This window comes from Mastomys coucha, unplaced genomic scaffold (assembly GCF_008632895.1).
Source record: "Mastomys coucha isolate ucsf_1 unplaced genomic scaffold, UCSF_Mcou_1 pScaffold22, whole genome shotgun sequence".
NCBI classification, from domain to species: domain Eukaryota; kingdom Metazoa; phylum Chordata; class Mammalia; order Rodentia; family Muridae; genus Mastomys; species Mastomys coucha.
The window spans coordinates 215,729,657-215,752,498 of NW_022196905.1; the positions used below are offsets into that span (position 1 = coordinate 215,729,657).

General features: G+C 44.1%; 1 protein-coding gene across 2 annotated transcripts in view; it reads left to right on the forward strand.

Moving 5' to 3' along the window:
- Nr3c2 (nuclear receptor subfamily 3 group C member 2) overlaps nucleotides 1-22,332 on the forward strand; it is a 335,477-nt gene extending 313,145 nt beyond the window's left edge. For both annotated transcript variants that reach the window (XM_031340365.1, XM_031340366.1), the window contains exon 9: nucleotides 19,707-22,332. In XM_031340365.1, coding sequence (XP_031196225.1) covers nucleotides 19,707-19,862 — 156 coding nt within the window. In that variant the 3' untranslated portion in view covers nucleotides 19,863-22,332. The remainder of the gene's footprint in view (nucleotides 1-19,706) is intronic.
- Nucleotides 22,333-22,842: the final 510 nt, after the last annotated feature.

Sequence of the window (22,842 nt, forward strand, 5' to 3'; positions counted from 1 at the left end):
AGTGCATGAGATTCCAGAGGAACCCTGGGAAGTGCATGAGATTCCAGAGGAACCCTGGGAAGTGCATGGGGATTCCAGAGGAACTCTGGGAAGTGCACGGGGATTCCAGATGAACTCTGGGAAGTGCACGGGGATTCCAGAGGAACCCTGGGAAGTGCATGGAATTCTAGAGGAGCCTTTCTAGCATTCATGCTTACTAGGCCTGGGGAATACCCACAGTGTTTTCATTTGAGTAAATTCTTGAATCAACATTGTGGTGTTTTCCTCAAAGGAACTAATTGCTACATGGCATACTGGCTCTGTCCTTCCAGCCTAGTTCTGGTCACTTAGTGGAAAAGAGAGTGTTTGTTCTTGATCCTCAAACAAGCAAGAATCAGTTATATATACATGGAAATTGTGCTTCCAACGCTCACATTGTTTGCTGACTCCCAGGACACATGTCCACATATCCACAGTTCCTGGGACGCGTGGATTTCTTCCACATGGTGCACATATGTGTGGGCAGAATTGTGCCAAGGTGGGTGAAAGGAACATTCTCCAAAACACACACTGACAGTTGAGTGCTTAGCCAACAGCTTTTATGAATCAGAACCCCTCTGAACATCAATCTTTCCCCAAAGCAATGCTTCAAGGAGCACAGCTGTGGGCAGACTCCAGGAAGCAGGGGTGCTCTGCGTTGCTGCATTGCTGATGTTTGGGTATCATGGTAAAAAGTAGGTAGATCCTTATTCTGTTAGAGGAATTGGACATTGGTTTTTAGATTATTACTGAGATAAGACATCTCCTATCGTATAAGAAGTATGTGTCTAATGAATTTATTGTTCATTTCTATGCATTCTCAGAAGTTAAGGGCCATTTATGGTATGGTCTGTGGTATTTAGTAAATACAAAAGATCGCGAGTACTATCTCTTGAAGCAAAATTGCCCTTTTCTATTAAATATTGTAAGAGTTACAGTTTTATTTTGGTACACAAATGTCACAAAAATGTAGTAGTAGCAGTACCAGGAGAACTACCCCAATCAGCTTAGCATCTGTAGAGGCAGACAGTCTCAGGTGCTGAAGCATATCATATGTACTGTGGGGCCTGGCGACCTCATGCATATATGTTCATATAGTTATCCCCCTGTTGATGAGCCTCTGCTGCTGTGCACCAGGACCAAAGGGGCTAGAGTGAGCAAGATGCCCATCCTTGGGGAGCTCACATACCTGCTAGAACAAAGTTTTCTGTCTGAAAGGGCATGGCTGTATGCAAATGGAACCCAGTAACACCTGGAGGTCAGGGTGGGCCAACCTGAATGGTGGCCTCATGAGCAACCCTTCCAAATTGACTTCTCATAGAGAAGTTGCTGGAGCCAGCTGTGCTTGGCAGAAACTTTAAGGGGTGTCAGTGAACTCTTATAGAAGCCACAGAGGCCCAGAGCATGATGCCTAAGGTTTCAGAGCAGCAGGTGGCAGCTGGAACCTCCCAGGCTCACTGTAGGTGTCCCTGACCACTGTCATCGTTGCAGTCTGGGCTGACTGGGGGAACCCGGAGACAGCCTTGTTGCTCCCCAAGCTCATCCGGACCTTCCCCATCATCCTCTGGAACCTATCAGTTTTGCGAGACACATTGACACACCCTGGTTGTTTATTAAAACACGCTGTTGAGGCGAGCTATGTCTAAGCTTTTGCACTGGCCCCCAGTTTCCTAGTCAAATGCTTGTGTGTATGACCATCACACCTACACAGGACTTGCTTCTTCGCTGGGTAGGCATCAACCTGTCATACAGATCTGTCCCCACGACTGATGGGAAGGCACTGAGTGCGTTCTCACTGTGTGATTGGTGAACGATGGACATCTGAAGTGGCTAGCCTGGTTTCCTTCCCTCAAGGCTGGCTCTGAGGGTGGGATCTGAAGTGGCTAGCCTGATTTCCTTCCCTCAAGTCTGGCTCTGAGGGTGGGAACCCCTACAATGTACCAAGAGGCACCATCCTGAGGTCCTCTATGTTTCCATTGCCCAGTGTCAAGGGGTCACTAACAGATCCTTCGAATTCCTACCACTCATTTCATGAATAAGTGTCTCTGTGTGCAGGCTGCAGTGCTGGACATTTCCTCTGTGATTCATCCATATGTGGTTTTGAGATGGAGAAAAACGGACTTTAAGCATATTTTACCCCATGCCAAAGTGTGCATGCCAGGAGTGTGGCTATGCCCGTAGTGACTGCGTGCTCGCCCTCACTTTGAGTGTGTCATAATTCTTCTGGTCAGCTTCCCCTCAGAATAAGTTGTGAGGCCTGCTAACAGAAACGTGAAACATGAGCTATGGCTCTCCATCAGCATCCCTTTCAGTACGCAGTTCACATGTACCCATCTCTTTCATGCTTTGGCATCAGCTTCTTCACTCCTAAAATGGACATGCTACCATACTAGCAAAGGGTTTTGAGTAATGAATGACACGTGGAGCAACTGAGTAAACATTTATTTTGCTCTCCTCCTGTCACCCTACTGACATTGGGATTATTATTTGATTCCACGATTAAAGCACCGAGGCTGCCAGTAGCACAGGCAGCTGTGAGGGAGCAAAATCCAAAGCTGTACAAGTGTTTCATGTAATTGTTAGCAGCGTCATCCTGACACCTTCTCTGGGGGGACTGTGACTAAGAAAGAAGCTAAATAAAGTTGTTTATAGGAGTCAGCTGAACGAGCAAGGCCTTATCTCCCCAGGAATCAGGGAGCAGGCAGGACAGAGACTGCATGCAGGACCACTTTCCCAGTGAAGATTCCAAACCAAGGCTAGAAATGGAACTGCTGTCTGACTAGATGGTGTGGCCAATGAATGATGCCTAGTCTTACACTGGCCCCTTTTGAATTCCCCTGGTAGGTAGGGCTGGCATTTGCATTCACAAGTTTCTGATTTTAAGTGTGTAGTGTGGTCCAGCACTTCTCTGTGTGGCTTATACTGATGGGTGATTGTTACCTTCTGAAATATGTATGTATAATTGAAAAAATATGCATCAAGTATATTTAGTACCAGATGTGGTGGCGCAAGCCTATAGCCCCAGCACTAGCAGTCGAAGGCAGCACGATCATAAGTTCCAGACCAGCCTGAGGTATGGGACAAGCCAAGACCAACATGGGCTACATAATGACCTGCCTCAAGATGTTTTTTAAATAAATAAATAAAATAAATAGGGGTCAGAGAGATGGCTCAGGGATTAACAAAGCTTGTTGGTTTTAGAAAACCTGAGTTCAGTTTCCAGCCCCCATATTAGGCAGCTCACATTGACTGTAACTCCAGCTCCACAGAGTCCAGTGCCCTCCTCTGGCCTCTGAGAGACACACTCACACACATACACTCTCACACACACATACATACACACTCACACAGACATACATACACACTCACACACACATACATACACACTCACGCACACATACATACACACACACATACATACATACACTCACACACACATACACATACACATTCACATACACACACATACACATATTCACACATACACACACACATACACACATACATATACACACACTCACACACACACACACACACACACACACATACACACACTACTTAAATGGTCCCAGTGAGTCAGAATGTATGATAGATAAATATGGAGGAGATGACTGAGTATCCTGTAATCAGCCTGTGGTCTATGGATTGGTGATGTCAGATGTTGGTAGCTGAAGGAGCAAATCCTTGATGAGTTTTGTAGGATGCCCTGATCAGCTGGTGGCTTTGACTGTGTCTCCCTTCTTTGTATATCTGAGCATCCCTGGAAGGAGGCAGAGAGAAATGATGAGTCAGTCGGACAGCAGTTGCTCTGTCAACAGTCACCCTTGCTGTGTGTGGCAGTTGACATTTAAATTTATTAAAATTAAGTCATTCAGTGCCACTAGCACTGAATACACAGTATTCTTTAAATACACAGTAGTGTGCAGTATGTGGCTTCTGGCCACAGAGTTAGACTAGGGAGAACTTTTCTACAGATACACGAGGGGGCAAGATGGGGAATAGGTTTGTTGTGAAGCAGCAGCTGAGGTACAGATGAGAGAGACTGGGACATGTGATGGTGACATGGATGGCTACAAAGGATGTGAGGCTAGGGGACCAGCTGGGTAAGGAGAGGGAGGCCTGATAGGAAAGGAAGCAGCTGCTTGGCTAACACAGGGCTATTTGTGCAGGAGGGTGGCAGGGAACGGATTCTCAAGGAGAGCCAACCAGCTTGATTTAGATTTGAGCTGTGAGAAATTTCCAGAAGAAATGTCCTCTGAGTAGATGAAGGCAAGCTGTTGATACAGACATGGGAGGTGGTACCACAAAGTAGTCCCTGAGGGAGGTGGGTAGACAACAGGAAGAGAGTGTGGAGCTGAACCCACTGGACTAATAGTGGCCAAAAGACTAAAGGAAGGAGGTAACTGAAGAGGGACCAAGAAGTACCACTGAGAAATAACCAACAAAGAGTGAGATGAGTCGGAGTGTGTGCATACTGGGCAGGTGATGGCCATGGAGGCAGAGGCTAAGAAGGACAGCTAGCACAGCTTTAAGAAAAACTGACCAGTAGCTATGGCAACCATGAGAGGTTGTGGAGAGCAGTTTGAATTGACTTATTTCCCTTTCCTTAGATCTCTGAGTGACTGTATCAAGAGCCACAGAACAAATGGGGATAACAGTTAACTCTAAAACAAGTCAAAAGTGTCGCTGAGAACAGCAAGACAGTTGCCTTGCTAAATACAAACAGAATGTGTCCTTCTGGCATCTGATGGGATGTTTATAATTGGATATTTTTAATGTGTTCTACAATACACGTAAATTATGTTTGGTGGCTAAGAAGTCACAGTAGCTTAGAAAACAACTCTCTTGCAAACGAGTGACTCCCAAATAAACCTTGTTCTACACCTCGACTGCCATGTGAATGTGTATTAGTAAAGGCTTTGTGTCGTATCGTGTGCATGTGTGTGTATTTGTTTGGGTGAATGACACTACTTTGCACCAGAGGCAACCATGGCAACCAGAGATGATCTTGGGTCATGTGACAGAATCCAGACCTGACCTCACCTGTCACTTTCTCAGCATGATCGACTGCTCTTGGTTTCTAAAGGCCCACTCTTTCAGCAGGTTTTGTTGTTTGTTTAGGATATTATTGACTTGTAGGAAATCTACATAGTCCCTTATCTGATATGTGGTTAACAAATATTTTCTCAAATCCCATATTTTGTTTTGTTTGCATATCAAAATCATCCTTCTTGCCTGCATTTTAACGTAGCAGTAGTTTGCTGTGTTTAATCCTTAGCTGGAAAAAGTTCAAGTTTTATCTGAATTCAGTTTATTAACGGGGGGGTGGCTTTTAAGTTGGCCACTCTCCTGCCTCACTCTCAGTACACAGGATAATTCCCTTTGTTTACATTAAGACACAATCTTTGCCGGGCGGTGGTGGCGCACGCCTTTAATCCTAGCACTTGGGAGGCGGAGGCAGGCGGATTTCCGAGTTCGAGGCCAGCCTGGTCTACAGAGTGAGTACCAGGACAGCCGAGGCTACAGAGAGAAACCCTGTCTCGAAAAACCAAAAAAAAAAAAAAAAAAAAAAAAAAAAAAAAAAAAAAAAGACACAATCTTTTGTCTCCTATACAAACCCTGAACTCATAATTCTCCTGCCTCCATTTGTACAGGTTTTGAGAGCTTCCTGTAGTCCTCGGGAAACATTGGATCATGTCTTGTTTAGGAGAGAAGAATGTTCTATTCCCACCTGAGTCTAACACTTGTGCACCACCAGGACAGATCTGAAACCCTGGAGGCAGGACCCAAAGAGGGCCCTGACTGTAGATCTAACATCAGCAGGCACACACTATACCTCTCGACCTAAACTGAAATCTGCCAAAGAGAGGTTTGGGGAAAGTATCTCATTGTTTGACACCTGTGTCAATAAATCCCCTCTTGTAAGGCAACTCAAATCCCTCTGGCTACAGTATAATAATGACCGCACAGCACCAGGTTTTCTATGGTGGCTTTCTGCCTGTCTTCTCATTAAATCTATCCAAAGTCACCTGATGTGAGGAGTAAACCTCACTATTTCATCACTCCCTGTTTTAATTCTTTTCTCTATAAAGAGAAAATAATGGTAATATTTACCCAAAATATTTTCTTTAATCCTTTTCGAGAGAAATGAATGGTGCTAGGGTCATGAGATACATTTTTCATAGGTTTGTGCACAAGGCAGGGACATAGAAAACTGGGCCTGAAAAAGATGTCATCTAGACTAGCAAGCCCAGCTTCTCACTTCATGAGGTCCATTCTCCGTGACCGGTCAGGTTTCAGTCTGGCCCTCTCACGTCACCACAGTCAGAGCACACAGACCACTCTGGAAGGCCCTGCCCTCTGTGGAATGCTTGGCAGCTGCTACCTTGAAATTCTCTGTACACACCTGGAGTGAGAGGCCCCATGCGTCTTGCCATCTGTGCCAGGTCATGTTGCTCAGAAGAGGAATGTGGAGAGCAATATGTACCATGTGTGCAGTGTGCAGATGTGCCCAAGGGAAGCTCTTGGAGACAAGTATGGGTGAAGGAGGTCAGGATGGCATTATCAGAGCCACTTGTGTGCACGTGTGCATGGGGAATGGATGTTTGTGTGTGTATTGTGTTCAGACATGTTTGTACGGGTGTATACATGGGTGTGCCTGTGTATGTGAAGGCACAGAGATCAGAGGTTGGCATTGGGTGTCAATTTTCTCTGACTTAGTTTCGAGACATGGTAGCTTACTGAGGCTGGAGTTCGCTGATTGGTTATTCCTTGCCAGTGAGTTCCAGGGATCTGATGTCTCTGCTTCTCCAGAGCTGGAGTTACAGACAAATGCGGCCATGCTTAGTTTAGCCATGCTTTAGTTTAACACAGGTGCTGGGGGTCCAAGTGCAGCTCTCTGTGCTTTCAAGACATTAGTGTCTTGATCTTTTCCCCAAAATTTTGGAAGTATTAAAAACACACACATGAAAGGAAGGTTAAAATATAGGCATTTAAGCCAAACTATGCCTGTAGGCCCTGGGTCTCTGGACTCTTAAGTGAATAGAGCAGGCCATTTTGTTCTCAGTGGTCTGCTGACAGCTGCCCCTGGCCAGTGGGGCCTGCTCCTTACTGCCTTAGATTTTCCTTTAATAAGAGGTTGAAGTAAGGATCTAATTGCCTGAAATCCTACCTAATGTTAAAGTTGGTAACAGGCAAGCATGAGGTGGTTGAGATTTTTCAGTCGGCTCAGTGTAGTATATACAACTGCAGGAAAGATCTAGGAAATATTGAAAACAGAATTCGGGAAAGTTCATCCTTCTATATACAGTAACATGCCAATGCGTCCCAAGCACAAGCCTCTCATTAGATCTCTTTGTTCAGCAATGCTCTAATTATCCCTTTATCTTTAAGCTCCACTTTCTTCTTTCCCATTATGTCATTTTTCTTTGTGTTTTTCACGTGTACAATAGGCCTTATTCACGAGAAGGCGGAGCCATGGGCTAGAACAAGGCTTGAAACATGAGGAAACTTAAAGAGGATGGAAATTAAATAAATTTAAGGACCAAAAAAGCAAAGAGAAAGTGAGCCCCCTTGCCTATCACAGTACCCACTGAGGTGACAGTTGGAGTCATTAGTGTTCAACACTGGCCAAAGAGAGATGATTTCTTATAAGATTGATAACAAAGAACTAATTAAAATATAAGTGCAAATAGATGGGCCCAGCACAGAGACCTTACAGAAATGCTCTTGGGTTTTTCCTCAGAGATGCTGGAAGGCACCTGCTTCTCACCCCAGTGGCCAATCTCTTCCTAGACAGGGAACGGGAAACCCCAGGGCCTGGGCAGAGCAGACCCCAGGCAATGGTCCTTTCTAGCCTTGGTGGCACAGGGCCTTATCCTGATCTACAGCACTGGCTTTGGCCTACCTCACAGGGGTCTCCTGACCTAGAATTGTGGGTAGAGTTCACATAAGATGGGGAGCAAGCATCTATCTGCTATATCTTTTGTGCCTATCTGATATATTAAGTATGCAAACTTTTGTCCCAGAAATATCCCTAGGCTCTTGGTCTCCAGAACTCAGCCTGGAAGAGACCCTGTCTAGAGTTCCCTGGGCAGTGGCTCTCTGGAGCCTGGTTTCTGATAGGAATCCATGGTAGAGCAGATGCATAAGCCTGTTTACAATTGGGTTTGCTTTGGGAATAGAAACAAACCAACTGCCATGGAGTTGTCATGGAAGACATTCTTTTTAGCCTTGTCATGTTTTGCTAAGGTGGAATCAGCCACAAAGAGCAGAGCCACAAGGCCATATAATGTCACCTGTGCACGGGACACTTCCTCCTGTTCACCTGCACTGGGTGAAGGTGGTGACTGTGGAGCCTGGTTCTTGGTTTCAGGGGATGTTGGTTGGTTGGGTAGTTGGGTTTGGCTTTTTCTCATACTTTTGATTGTATATCTTGATTTTATTCTTTCTAACTCCTCTTCTCTACCTTCCTATGCATCAAACTTCATGTTCTTTCTCTTTCTCAGAAACCACTCCTGAAAAAAAAAAGACAAAAATTAGCAAAACAAAACAAAGCATGCACACACACAAATGTGGAGTCCATTTTGTGTGGGTCAACTGCTTCTAAGTATGAATCCTGCCCTAGAGTGTGGTTGATAAACTCAGGGTCATTCCACTGGAGAAAGCTGATTTCCCCTCTCCCAGTAGGTATCAATTTGAAAAAGGTCCTTGGTATGGGGCGTGAACTCAGACCATTCTTCTCCTCCATGTGGGGGATCCGGCTGGCTTGAACATGTGCAGGCCCTGTGTATGCTGCTGAAGTCTCTGTGAGTTCATATTGCATCAGCCCTGTTGTGTCTAGAAGACACTGTCTCCTCTGGCTCTTAGGATCTTTCTGCCTCCTCTTCCACATAGACCCACAGCCTTAAGAAGAGGAATTTGATAAAGACATCCCACTCAGAGCTAAGTGCTCCAAGAGTTTCTTACTCGCGGTACATTGCCCAATTTTGGGTCTCAGTGTTAATGACCATCTACTAAAGGAAAAATATTCTCCGATGAGGACATGAGTATAGCAACATGTCACCATGAGTCATTTTACTGCTATGTTCCTTTAGCAGAATGAAGTAGTTTTCCTTTACGGCCCATGATCAATCTAGTCTCAAGTTCACAGCCATTTTATCAGTGTCAGGTATGGGTTTCATCTCAAGGAGAGGGCTCAAATCCAATGGTAACAGTGCATGGTTACTCCTGTAGTATTTGTGCCAACATTGTACCAGTATCCCATGCAGGCAGGTCTCTGTTGTAGGTATCAGGGTTCACAGCTAGGTGATGTTGGTGATTACTGTTCTCCTCTGGTAACAAGCAGAGAAACTTTCAACACTGTACTCAGTCAGTACTAGTCAGTGAGGGTGAAGCTTTTAATAGGTTAGCAGCTCAGTGTCTCCATGGTTGGTGGCATAAATGGTGTCTTCAGCAATAGGGCTTTACTACTGAGTTGTGAAGGGCAACCAATAGCCTCCCCAATAGCCTGTGATGTTTGTGGTCCAGTCCATGGAACCCCTTTGGCCAGTCACTCAACAAGATGTAACCTATTCCTGGTACAGGGAGGGGGTTGACTTGTCTTCCCTATTAAATGGCAACTCCATTAAATCTCCTTCACATATGTACATGTTTTGGGGAGCTTCTATAGTAATAGTTCTTCATATATCCTTTTTTAAAGGTCATTAGTGGTAACTGCCCCTCCTCAAAATCTCTCCTTTACCAAAGTAATCCTAATTTAATTTTTCTGGTCTAGTTTCCCTCTTGCCCCCTTACAACATCGTGTTCTGTTTCCTCTTACGCCCCTTATCTAACCTCCATGGTTATTCTAAATGAATCACACCTACTTAAAACTTTAAAAGCTAGCATCCACACAAAGGAGAAAACATGCAGTGTGTGTATTTCTGTGTCCGGTTACCTCACTAAGGGTGAGTGTATCTAACGCCATCCATCTACCTGAATATTTCATCACTTTTTTCTTAATAGCTGGATATATTTTCATTATCATTAATTGTTTTGCTTTTTTAAAAAGTGATTTATTGTGGCAGAATGCATGTATTTCTACATATCATTTTAAATGGCATTAATTCGATGCTAGTAAGTTCCTTCATATGATTACACAGTCATTTACATATCCATTATACTTATTCCCAGACAGAAACATCTCACTCTCCACTGTTTCCACCCAAGCAAACACAATCCTGCCAAGGAATTTCACTTTTCTGTGTTTGTTGTATAAGTAAAATTATACAGTGCCTTTCCTTATGTATGGCTTTCTTCACAAACATGTTTGGAGGTTCACCCATGCTATGACATGTATCAGGGTCTCATTCTTCTTTAAAGCTGAATGGTTGTGTGTGTGTGTGTGTGTCTGTGCATGTGTACATGTGTGTATGTGCACATGTGTGCTCACACATACATCATTTTCTCATCCATGTATTTCCTGTGGGCTTTTGGACTATTCCCAACTCTCAGCTAGCATGATTTACACTGCTGGGGGCACCTCCTATACTTCTTTATTGCTTTTATTCTTATATTTTTGGCTTAGCCTTTAACAGCTAAGCCATTCTCTAGCCCATTACTTTTATTCTTTATGGAGACCTGTAGTCAATGCTAGAGTACATGGGAGTTCCCTTTAATGTTTCAGAAGTTTTCATACTATCTTCCTATGCACAAAGGTTCTGGTTTCTCTACACCACTATAAAAAGTTATTTCTCCTTCCACTTTGGGATAGTAGACATCCTACTTGGTGTGAATCTAGATGTGCTTTGGCTTTAATCTCTACACCTGCCAGTAGTGTTGAACAGCTCTTCCTGTACTTAAGAGCATTTTGACTTCAGAGAATGATTCTTTAGGTTCTTGGCCCATTTTAAATATTGCTTTGGCTGTTATTCAATTACAGGAGTTCTGTTACTATGTTCTACGCATTAGCCACTTGCTCGATACAATTGTAAAGCATTCTGTCCCATTCTGTAGGGTGCCTTGTGACTTCCTGGATGTCTTGTTGCCTGGTGTTTAGTTTTGATGTAGCATAGTTCGCTTTTCATAGTTGTTGCCTGTGTTTTTGGTGTCAGATCCAAGAATAAATCTGTTTGATTCTGTATGAAGGCCAAGTGCTTTACATAATCTTGGTGGAGCACTTTCCAGTGTTGACAAGTCTATTTCTGGAACACTTAGACTAAATAGTAACTAGTCATTTGTGGCCAATAAACCTGTTGGTATTTTTAAAGTTGATTCTGTGTCTTTTGTCCTAACATCATTAAAACTGGTTGAATCTGATTTGGTGCTGGGAATGAAACCCAAGGCTCTGCTGTTGAGAACACCCCACCCCCATCACTGAACCCACACGTCCACATAGTTAAACTTTGCTCCGTAATGCTTCCAACTTCCAGTGCTCAGGCTGACTGCTCTTTAGCTGTACTTCCTGTTGTCAGCTGACAGCATTTGAGAAATGAGAGTGATCTTAATAGCACAGGAGCATCTTCAGCCAGGCTGTCTCTCTTCACTCCTACACCACTGAGGAGCCTTCCCTACAGGCTTCGGAGAAGCTGTGGCTTATGGACGAGCAGGGCACAGGGAATGCCCCCAGCCTGCCACAGACTCCCAAGGGAGCTGGAGACTCCTGGTGCTTTAGTGTGGCTGGGGTCCGGAGTGGGATGAAGGAGCCATAGTGAGGGGTAACAACACTGCTCTGTCTACGGTCGGCCTGGATCCTGCTACTTCTCTGTACTGATTCCCATCAGCTTCTCCAGGGGAGAGAGAGAAAGGAGGATCCGTTACCATCAGTAGCAAGAACACCACACTCTTAGGAGTCAGGGACTGTGCACAGACCCCTCCTTCTACACGACATCTTCTGAGACCTCAGGAGTGTCCCAGAGGCCCAGCATGCTTTCAGAGGATTGGATGGAAGAAGGCACAGATCCAGCAAGACCAGTGTTTCGGTGGCTCATGGCCGGCTCTGACAATGAGACTGCTGGACTCTGCCTTTTTCTTACTCTCTACTGAGTCACTGTGGCTCCTGTACCAGCCCCCAGTCACATCAAGGAGCCAGGGGTCTTGGACCCTTTGTCAGGGAGTGTGCATGATATCAAGTAATGTCTAGTATACACACATTGAATAGGAGTCTCAGGGAAGGAACAGGGCTGGTCTCGGGTACTGAGGTCAGCACTGTATAAACTAGAGCTATGAGATGAGGATGATCACGTGAGTTACTAAGCTATGAGAAGTTTGTGCATGCTGGCTAGGCAGCATTTGGCATGACCTGGCTGTTTAACATGTGAATTTCCCTCTGGCCTTGACCCCATCTATGAGGGCCTCGACTTCCTCAGCTCCTCACTTTGGTAACTGTTTCTTTCCAGTTGCAACTCCACTCGTCCAGGTTGACTACTTCCTAATGGCTAGCACCCGTGGGTGATGCCCTCAAGGCCACTGACCCACCAGTTATGGCAGGCCAGGGTTGGTGAGGGCCAAGTGGAAGCTGAAGTCAGAAGCAAGCAAATGAGTCAAGTTCTCTGAGCCTGAGACTGGGGTGGCTGCTTCTATTCCCATACATGAGACCAGCCTCACCAAGAGCTATGTTGGCCACTCAGTCCCCCAGCAGGGCAGTCACTAAGGAGAGATTGGTTGATGCGGACACCCCTCCCTGCGCAGCCTGCCACTGCCTAACCTGTCACCCAAGCTGGCCTGAGGTGCCAGGCCCATAGCCCACACAAAGCTTCTGTCCCTCTCTGCAGCCAGGTCCCAGGTTCCAGTCTGTGGAGCAAACCAGAGGTGTGTGGAAAGGCTACGTGGGGAGGCACACATAGTGAGTAGTGTCAGGGACACAGGTCGTCAGCTCACCTGTGAGGCATCTCCAGACTGTGCTCAGTGCTTGCAGACACATTTATGCAAGTGGTCTGGCAGGAACAGAGGTAGCAAGAAGGTGGAGAGCCCATTCCCTTCAGCAGGCTTACAGGCATGTCACCGCCGCCTTTGCTCTGTGCTGGTCCCACTAGGCAGCATATTTCTGAAGTTGGTGGTCAGCTAAACTTTTCTGCTAGTGCTGAACCCCTATACATGTTTTCCCATTGATGCCCAGACATTTTGGCTCTCCTGCCTTGGGTCCTTGCCATGGTCAGCTGAGAGGGTTTTCTGCTCAGCCTTTCTAAGCAGCACCACCTCCTATTCACTGTCCTTCTCAGCAGACGCGACGCCTCATCTCCTCTCTGGAGAGCAGAACCAGAAGCTGTGGGACGAGGACAGTGTGTACAATATGGGTCCCCAGCACTGGGTGCAGCAGATCCCCCTACTTAAGAAATGGGAAAGGCAGAGTGAAAAGGCACAATCATCCTAGTGGTGGCTTGTATTGTCCAGAACTTACATGTGTAGTATAAATTTTTCAATACATTTTTATTTTTATTTGACACACAGTTATCTATCGTGCCTGTGTCTAATATGCATGCACACTGCCAGTGATGGTCAGAGCAAGGTAACCAGCAGACATACATCATTTCATCATGTTGCCATATTCAGAATCCTTTCACTAGCTGTTTGGTGAATAGGCATCATTTCTCCACCATTTTCTTACATTCTCCTATAGGACAAGTTATTCCTTCTCTCTAGCATGTCCGCTATACCCTCTAACTATCCTCCTATCCTGCCTCCATTATCCTTCCTCCATACCTTTCAAAGGTCTGATAGCATTATTCTATTCTATTTCCTTGAAATCAGTTTTAGCTTCCACATGTAAACAAAAACATTCACATGACTTATGATCCCTAATGCCTTTTCCAGTTCCATTCACATTGAAGCAAACCAGTTCATTTTTAATGGCTAAATATTATTTCACTGTGGATATGTACAACATTTACGTGTGTGTGAATGTGATATAGTGTGATTTTTTTTTTCTTTTGAGGCAGGATATCTCACTGGTCTGGATCTCACCCGGAAGGTGAGCCTAGCTGCTCAGTGAGCTAAGGCTCCATCTGAAGGATTGCAAGCATGCACTACCATGCCTTGCTTTGATGTGGGTTCCAGGGATAGAACCTGGTCTTCATGCTTGCAGAGCAAGCAGTTTATCCTGATTGTCTTCCCATCCCCTGTGCTTCATTTTCTTTATCTGTAGACACCTAGGTTGATTCCAGATGTTGGCTACAGCAATGATGCTACAGCAAATCTCTCACATGCTCTTCATTTGCATGTATCTTCCTAGTATGGAGATAGCTGGACCAGTGGTGGTTCTCTTTCCAATCCTTGAGGAACCTCGCTTATAAACCACTTGCTGTAGATATATGTCCAGCATTTTGTTCAGTTGGTCTGTGTGACTGTTTTGAAGCCAGGATGATGTTTGGTTACCATCCCTTTACACTGTGTTCTGAAGTCAGGTTAATGTCTCTAATCTTTTTAATTAGGGCTATTTTACAGCGTCTTTTGTAAGTCCATACATATCTCAGGGCTGTCGTTTGTTTTTATCTGTTTTGTGCAGGCTGCTATTGATACTTGAGTACATTGATACATTGTCAGTAGTAGCACTGACAATGGAGAATGCTTTGGGGAACAAGTATATTTTAGTGATTAAATTTTTGCAATCTGAGAACATAGGATGTATTTCCAATGTTCTGTATCCACTTCAGTGTCATTCATCAGAATTTTAATTCTAGACATCATTCATTACATTTCAAGAATCATTCACAGGTTTGTCTGTTTCATGACTGTGACTGTGACTGCATTCTTGGTCTCTTCTTTCACAATTTCCTTTCCATGCACAGAAATAAACGACTGGTTTTTGTGTGCTGATTTTGCGTCCTGTAGACTTAGTGCCGTCATTAGCTCCAGCAACTGTGTGTGGTCTGTAGCTTTATTTATATATTGATAGTCAAGTTGTCTCCAAGCAGGGACAAGTTTACTCCCTCCTTTCCTACTTGGGCATCCTTACGTCCGTTCTTACAGTGAACTCAACGAGACACCATGGTGCTGATAGGATGCCGCTCGCTCTATTGACGAAGACACTGAGAGTGGACATCTTAATCTTGCTCCTGATCTGGAACGAAAGATTTCAGTTCCATTTCTATGGTGTGTGTTTTTATTTTTCATGTCTGAATTGTGTCTTTTTTTTTTTCTTTTTTTAACATGGCTTGTCTATCTAGTTTGTCAGTTGTTATGTAATCCTGGCTGTGAACTCACCACGCTCCCACCTCGTTCTCACAGGGGCTGGGATAGCCGCCATGCACTAGCATGCCAAGTCTTTTCTTCACTTAGAAAGCCTCTGTTTCCTTCTTTCTATGCCAATCTTTGTTATTTCTTTCCTTCTCTTGACTTCAGCTTGGGTCTCAATTTTTTTTCCTTCAGTTGTATCACTAGGTTACTTCATATATTTATGTCTTTTTTTTTTTAAGACTTATTTATTTTATTTATGAGTATATTATAGCTGTCTTCAGACACTCCAGAAGAGGGCATCGGATCTCATTAAGGATGGTTGTGAGTCACCATGTGGTTGCTGGGAATTGAACTCAAGACCTCTGGAAGAGCAGTCAGTGCTCTTAACCACTGAGCTATCTCTCCAGCCCATATATTTATGTCTTTAACGCAGGTACTCACCACTATACATTTGCCTCTCAGTATTGTTTTTACTATATCTCACATTCTAATTCCATTTTCATTCACATTAAGAAATTTTAACATCTCCCTTTTGATTGCTTATTGGTCATTCAAAATAATGTTTAGTATACATGAATATCTTTTAAAGTTCTGGCCATCACTTTTTATTTTTATAACATCATGGTAAAAGGATGCATGCTATAATTTATTTGTTTTTAACTCATTGAGACTTTTGTAGCCTATTCTAGTCTGTACTAGAAAATGTCCTGTGCACACGTGTTCTACAGATGTTGTAGGAGTGTTCTGGAGATGTCTTAGGACAAATTCACTCAATGTATATATGTTAGTTGGAGGACTTCAATCATTTACATTTCAGATTAGTGTTAAAAAGTGCGGATGTGCACCTGTGATTGTATCCATTTTTCCTATGGATTAGTGTACCTTTTGTCTGCCCTTAGCTGCTCAACTTCCTGGGTTCTTACATAGACGAACCTGACTACACTTGTCTCTCTGTGTATCTGCTGTATGGCGTAGCCCTGCATTTTCGCAGTCCTCTAAGATGGATCAACCTCTAGCTCCTAGCTTAGGCCCTTTAAGCATTCCCTGGAGGATGTGATTCCAGTCCTCTGATGGTGACAGATTGCTTCAGTGGTTTGTGTTGAAAAATATATTTCTGTCTATTTCTTAATAGTAGTTTTGTTGAGTGTAATATTTTAGTTAGCAGCTTTTTTAAGACTTTAAATACATCATCCCATTTTTTTCTAATATGCAAGGTTTCTTTCAAACACTCCATTTCTCAGCTTCTCGCACAAGTTCTTTTTCTCATCTTTGTCTTAAGCTTTGTAAGGTATTTCTGTACAAATACTGCACTTTACCCGCCCCCTTCTCCAGCATCTAGTACCCAATACTCTATTTACAGTTCAAGCTTTTTAAATTGAAATGACAGAATGTCTGTCCTTTGCATCTGGCTCATTCCACTGAACGTACCATCCGGTTGTATTCCTTCTACTACAGATAGGGTTTTCCTTGTCTGTGGGCTGAGCAGCACTGCCTCCTGAATGGACCCACCACACTTTCTTTACCCCCTCACCCATCACATGCTGACGGGCACGCAGGTTGATCCCGTCTTGGCCACTGTGGAACGCATCACAATAAGCATGGAGTCCTCTCTAATGTGCTGAGTCTTACTTCCCATAAGTTAACTGGATCATATGGTAGACTCCTTTTCTAAGAGCGGCCATGCTTGTCTCCATGATGTATGTACTAACTTAAACTTCCCTTAATGGCGCATGCATTTTTCTGCTTGTCAGCAGTTTTTCATGGTAGCCATTCTATGCTCGGTGAACTGACTTCACTGTGGTAGGAACTTGTACACCCGTGGTGCCTAATGAATGTAAGTTGTTTTTTTGTTTTGTTTTGTTTTGCTTTTTTGTTTGTTTTTCTATTTTTTGGCCACTTTTTTGGAGATGTATCCGTACAGACCATACACAGCTTTTGATTGGATCACTAGTTCTATGGTTCCATCAGTTTTGAGGGGTTTTGCTTGCTTGTTTGTTTGTTTGTTTTTAAGTACTCTGGATAGTAACCCTCGATTAGGTGAACAATGCATCAATATTTTCTCCATGATACAGTCTGTCTCTTCATTCTGTGGACTCTTTCTCCATGATACAGTCTGTCTCTTCATTCTGTGGACTCTTTCTCTGTGCTGAGAATTTAGTCTGAGGCGATCCTGACTAGTCAGTGCTTGCTTTTATTTCTCTGCTTGGATTCCTAGTAAGAAAGTCACTGTCTGCAGCCCATGCCCTGCGCTCTTTCCCGCAGCCCGTGCCCCGCGCTCTTTCCCGCAGCCCGTGCCCCGCGCTCTTTCCTGCAGGTCTTCTCCAGGAGGTTTAGGGTTTTGTGTGTTACATATAGGCTTTTTATTCATCTTGACTGGACTTTTTTTCACGGGAGAGATAGGGATCTGGTTTCTATCCTCTACCTTGATCTCCAGCCTTCCCAGCAGCATTTATTACAGCAAGTATTTTTTTCCATTGTATTTTTAAAAAACCTTTTATAAAAATTCAGTTATGGCTGTACTTTGGGATCTCTGGGGTTTTTTTTGTTTGTTTGTTTGTTTGTTTTTTCTCCCTTTGGTTTAACTGGGGTATTTTATTACAACTTCCTGCTGTTTGCCTGCTCTGGACCTTTAGTAAGTTTTGGAATCTCCTCTTCTGACATCCTCAGTCTGTGTCTTTACTTATAAAGTGAGCTTCCAGTAGTCATTATCTTCTTGGTTTTAATCCATCCACCCAGCCTGCATCTTTTAGTCTGTTTTTATTCATTCTAGTTTAATGGTTTATTGTATTGATAATGTTTAACCTTTTTGGTTCCTGTTTTGTGGATTTGCCACGTTAGTGAGTTTTGTACTTTGACAATAGGAGTTTCTTTGTTTCACTTGAGGGGTAACAGCTGGAACCAAGGAGAAGCACAAGGCCCCATCAAGGACAGAGGGAACCATGGTGGGGAGGGGGTGGTAGCAGGAATCACACTGGCATCTGTCTTCATTCCTGGCACTGGATAAAGTCCTCAACTGGGTGCCACACCCCTGGTCTCAAAGCTAAGAAAGTTGTTCTTGAGGACAGTGCCATCCATTCCTGCATCACAACACCCAGTAAGACCTGGGTCACTTTGCTTAGCCAGGTTTAGGGCCTCAGATGATCCCATACAGTGGCTTATGACCACGGGAGGACTCTATATTCAGAATAAACCTCATTTTAAGATGGCTGCTGCCTGTACCTGGCTTACAGTGAGTGGAGTAAATTCATTTTCCAAAGCAAAATCACTGGGAGGATTTTTGGTTAGTTACCACCAGGCCCATCAGAATAGTGAAGTTTGAGTTGCTGGGATTATCAGCCCTAATAGAGTTTGCCGGGACAGTCCCCCACATGCACACAGCTCCAATAAGGGTGCGGTGAACAGATATTCTGCTTCTCTTTCTGTGCTGTCCTCCCAGATCTCTGAAGCTTTCAAAGCTTCCTGTTCTCCCAGGGTCACTCAGTGCACGGTGCAGTGGATACTTTGGTCCTGTGGGGAAGGCAGAGAGTTAGTGCTGGGCATCACCGTTCAGCCATTTTGAAGGTAGTTCTTCTGTTGCACAGCTCTCTGATTCTGGCCTTATTTTTTCTTTCAGTTTGATCAGATTTAGGTTCCCAGTGATACACGCATGACCCAAGCCTCGGGGAGTTCTGAGCAGTTGTATAGTTGTGTACGTTTCATGTGCTTTCTCCCATCTTGTATTTGTTCGGGAACTCCAAGAATGCGGCATGTGCTAAGTTTACAGTCTCTCCTGAGTGTTCACAAAGCTCTTCATTTCTTTTTCAACCGAGATGTGTAAGAGGATCTGCCTTCAAGTTCTGGATTCCATCTTCTGTCGATCAGCTAGGATGTTGACTCTCTCTCTACACGTTTCTTCACTCTGAGTTCTTTAGCACACTAATGCTGTAACACATTTGTGTGTTTTCTTAACTTACCTAACTGGGAGTGGTTCACGGCCAGAAAGGAGTATCCTGGGGTAGGAACAACACGCTAGACAGAAAACTCGTAACTCGAGGCTTTTATTTTTCAAAAGCAGCCAGAACTGGAGTGTAGTTGAGAAGGTTCAGCCTTTCTTCGACTCAGGGAAGAACCCTGTGAAAGTGGTGGCTGCCTCAGATCCACTGGCCAGCCACACGGACATCGGACCTCCATCAAGACTACCTCTTCGGTTTCCAACCCTCTGGGGTTTCTGCATGCGTGGACCTGGTGCCTGCACACATACATACTTATTCCAGACTCAACCAATTCACAAACTTACAAATGAGAACTGGTTGAGGGGCCATTCTATAACCCAGGCACTGTTAACTTCATTTCAGTCCCATGTGACTTGGACATGCGTTTCATGCCAGATGACGTGTGACAAGAACATACTTCTTTGTTCTCCCCAGATAACGTGATCAGACTATGACACCAGGGTTCCCTGAGCATTGATTGTATCTGGGGTAGGCTGCAGAGGAGCTAGCTGGGGATCTAGAGCTGAGGCCCTGTGTCACACCCACTGTGTCTGTGTGTTGCAGCTGGTGAATGACCTGCTTGAATTCTGCTTCTACACCTTCCGAGAATCCCAGGCTCTAAAAGTGGAGTTTCCCGCCATGCTGGTGGAGATCATCAGTGACCAGCTGCCAAAGGTGGAATCCGGGAACGCCAAGCCCCTTTACTTTCACAGGAAGTGATGGAAGACGCCGGCCAGGATGAACTTTGCCTTAAGTTTCCCCACGTTGTTCTACACCTATGAAGGACCCAAGAAATCACATTTGTAACATGTGATGGCTGATTGACAGTTGGTCGGCATTTTCTCAAGTTTAAAATCACATGAAGGGTGTGGAGCCGGGAAAGCCATGAGATGTGGATTTGGCAAGGCCTGAGCTGGCTAAAAGGACTCTTCCCTCTCCACTCCCAGCGCTTAGAAAACACGTTCCCATTCCTCTGGATGAAAAGCCATATCTAGTCAATAACTCTGATTTTGATATTTTAACAGATGGAACTTTTAACTATGCCATGTGGTTTCTGGTATCTCTCGCTTGTTTTCAAAGGGTTCAAAGGACTAGAGAACTTTTTAAAGCTTACCCTTGGTTTGCATATAAAACGTCTAGTCAATATGGGGCATTAATATCTTTTGTTATTTAAAAACACAAAAAACACACACAAAAATACATACAGATTCCTGGTATGTAATAACAGAACACGTGGCGTGGAACTGTGGCCTTCTGGGCACGTTTTTCTGCATTGCTGGCATACACACTCGCTAGTGTCCATTTATTATTTAATTAGAATGGATAAGATGTTAAATGCCTTGGTTTCAATTTCTAGTATCTATTGTGTTGGCTTTACAAATAATTTTTTGCAGTCTTTTGCTGTGCTGTACATTACTATATGTATAAATCGTGAAGGACCTGAAATAAGGTATAAGGAACTTTTGTAAATGAGACACATACAAAAAAAAATCTTTAATGGTTAATAGGATGAATGGGAAAGTATTTTTGAAAGAGTTCTATTTTGCTGGAGACTATTTAAGTACTATCTTTGTCTAAACAAGGTAAACCTTTTTTTTGTAAGTGAGATGTTCTGCATGCTACCGAACCGTTTACAGTGTATTTAAGAAAGGGAAAGCTGTGCCTTTTTTTAGCTTCATATCTAATTTACCATTTTACAGTCTCTGTTGTAAATAACCACACTTAAACCTCTTTGGTTGTCTCTAAGCCTTTCTACTTTTTCAGTACTATTTGTTTTGTTCTTGGTCTCCCGAGTGGGATGGTCGAGAGACTCCAGTGCACAGTTCCGGCGTCTGCTTCTTCCTGCTTCCATCCGGGATGCTGCTGCAGTGTCTGCAGCTCCTGGCAGGTGACAGTGCCCACTGCACCAAGGTCCTGAGAGCTACAGGAAGCAGGACCTGCTCTCGGAGGGGGAGACGGGAAACATGGCTCAGAGAGCACAGTGCGCCCACTCCAGAAGATCTAATGTTCTCCTCTGGGGGAAAAATTCCATGCACTCTCCACCACATCTGTCAAGGATCAGAAAGTCACCCCTGGCCTTGGACAGGGTCCTTGGCTCCTGGAGCTGGTCACGGGAAGAGCAATCATGGCAGGAGGTACTGGGGCAGTCCATGTGTGCTTGAGTCAGTCAGAATGGCGTGGAGGCCCACAGACCACTAGAAGACTTTTAGATTTTTTAAAGGTAGGTTTTAAAAATGAAAATTTTATACATAAACAGTTTTGGAAGAAAAAAACCACAAAAACATTATGAATCATATAAGCAAGACAGTGGCACTAAAATTTTAATTCATTAATTTGCCCAATACTGATACAATTTATGGTTTTTTTTCTTGCCCCAAATCACAGACATGTGTGTCTCTGGGGAACTTCAGTATGATTGCACTAAGTGATCTTTGAATAGAGGCCAAATTAATCTTTCAAATATGGTGATGACTCTCATCAGTACTCAGTGATCATGAATTCCCCAAACCTAAAGGCTAAAGCAGAAGGCTGGGACAAAGCCCCAGTGGGTCAGCAGTTTCCCACAGGGTTCACCACGCAGGCAACATTACCTTGTTTTTCAAAAGACGCCTGCCTTCTGCAAGGGGAGACCCAGGGACGCTGAACTCAGAGGGAAGGGACTTTCTTACATCATTTGCAATTTTGAGGATTTAGTTTCTAGGCAGATCTTTAAACACAGTCAACTTACACGCACAGCAATATGAAAACCACACTTGGAAGGCGATGAATACACACAGCATGCAGACGAGGTGTTTCTGGGGGGAAAGAGCTGAGTTAACTCTATGAAACTGGAATTCCATCGTAGCCAGGATTGAGGGGAGAGGTCTGCATTAGCTTTTTGTATTAACGAAGTAACTGGCTCCTCGAGTGTCTCCAGGTAACTCTGCTTAACTAAACAGCAAAGCCATATTCTCTAAATTCACTGTTGAATGCCTGTCCCAGGCCAAACTGTCTGTCTGCTCTTATTTTTGTACCATATTGCTCTTAAAAATCTTGGTTTGGTACAATTCATAATTCACCAAAACTTCTTCATATAATTAAAAACACTAAATTAGTTTAAAATGAAGCAATTTATATCTTTATGCAAAAACATGTCTGTCTTTGCAAAGGACTGTAAGCAGATTACAATAAATCCTTTACTTTAATCACCTGTTGTTCTGGAAACAGTTCATTTGGATGCCTAGAGGTACACCCGGGACTCTATGCCTTTCCACATTCTGGTCCTGTGCTCTTCTGCCTGCAGCCAACACTGGAACCTCCCGAGTTTTGTCTGAGGATAGAAAGAGCCCTGTTTGCTGCCACATACATGGTCAGCCTCGTCTTTGAGGACAGATGAGTCATCATGAGTCTAGTTCATTACACTTCCCATAACAATGCTATACTGCTGGCTGCACACACAGCATCAGCATAGGCTCATGCACCTCCACACCCACAAGCCTTTGAGACCAAATTAAGTAGACCACCATGCCAGCTGAATTCAGAGTTCTTCCTCTGCGTGCTCTTGCTTTCTTCCCCAGGTACCTGCAAACCCTGATGGCCACCCACTCTTTATGGGACTGCTCCCTTGACTCTCAAGAACATGGACCACAAAAATGTAATTACCAGTTCATTTTAAAACAGGATGGGTGTAGGTTGACTGCCTTTCAGGAAGAGATGCCTG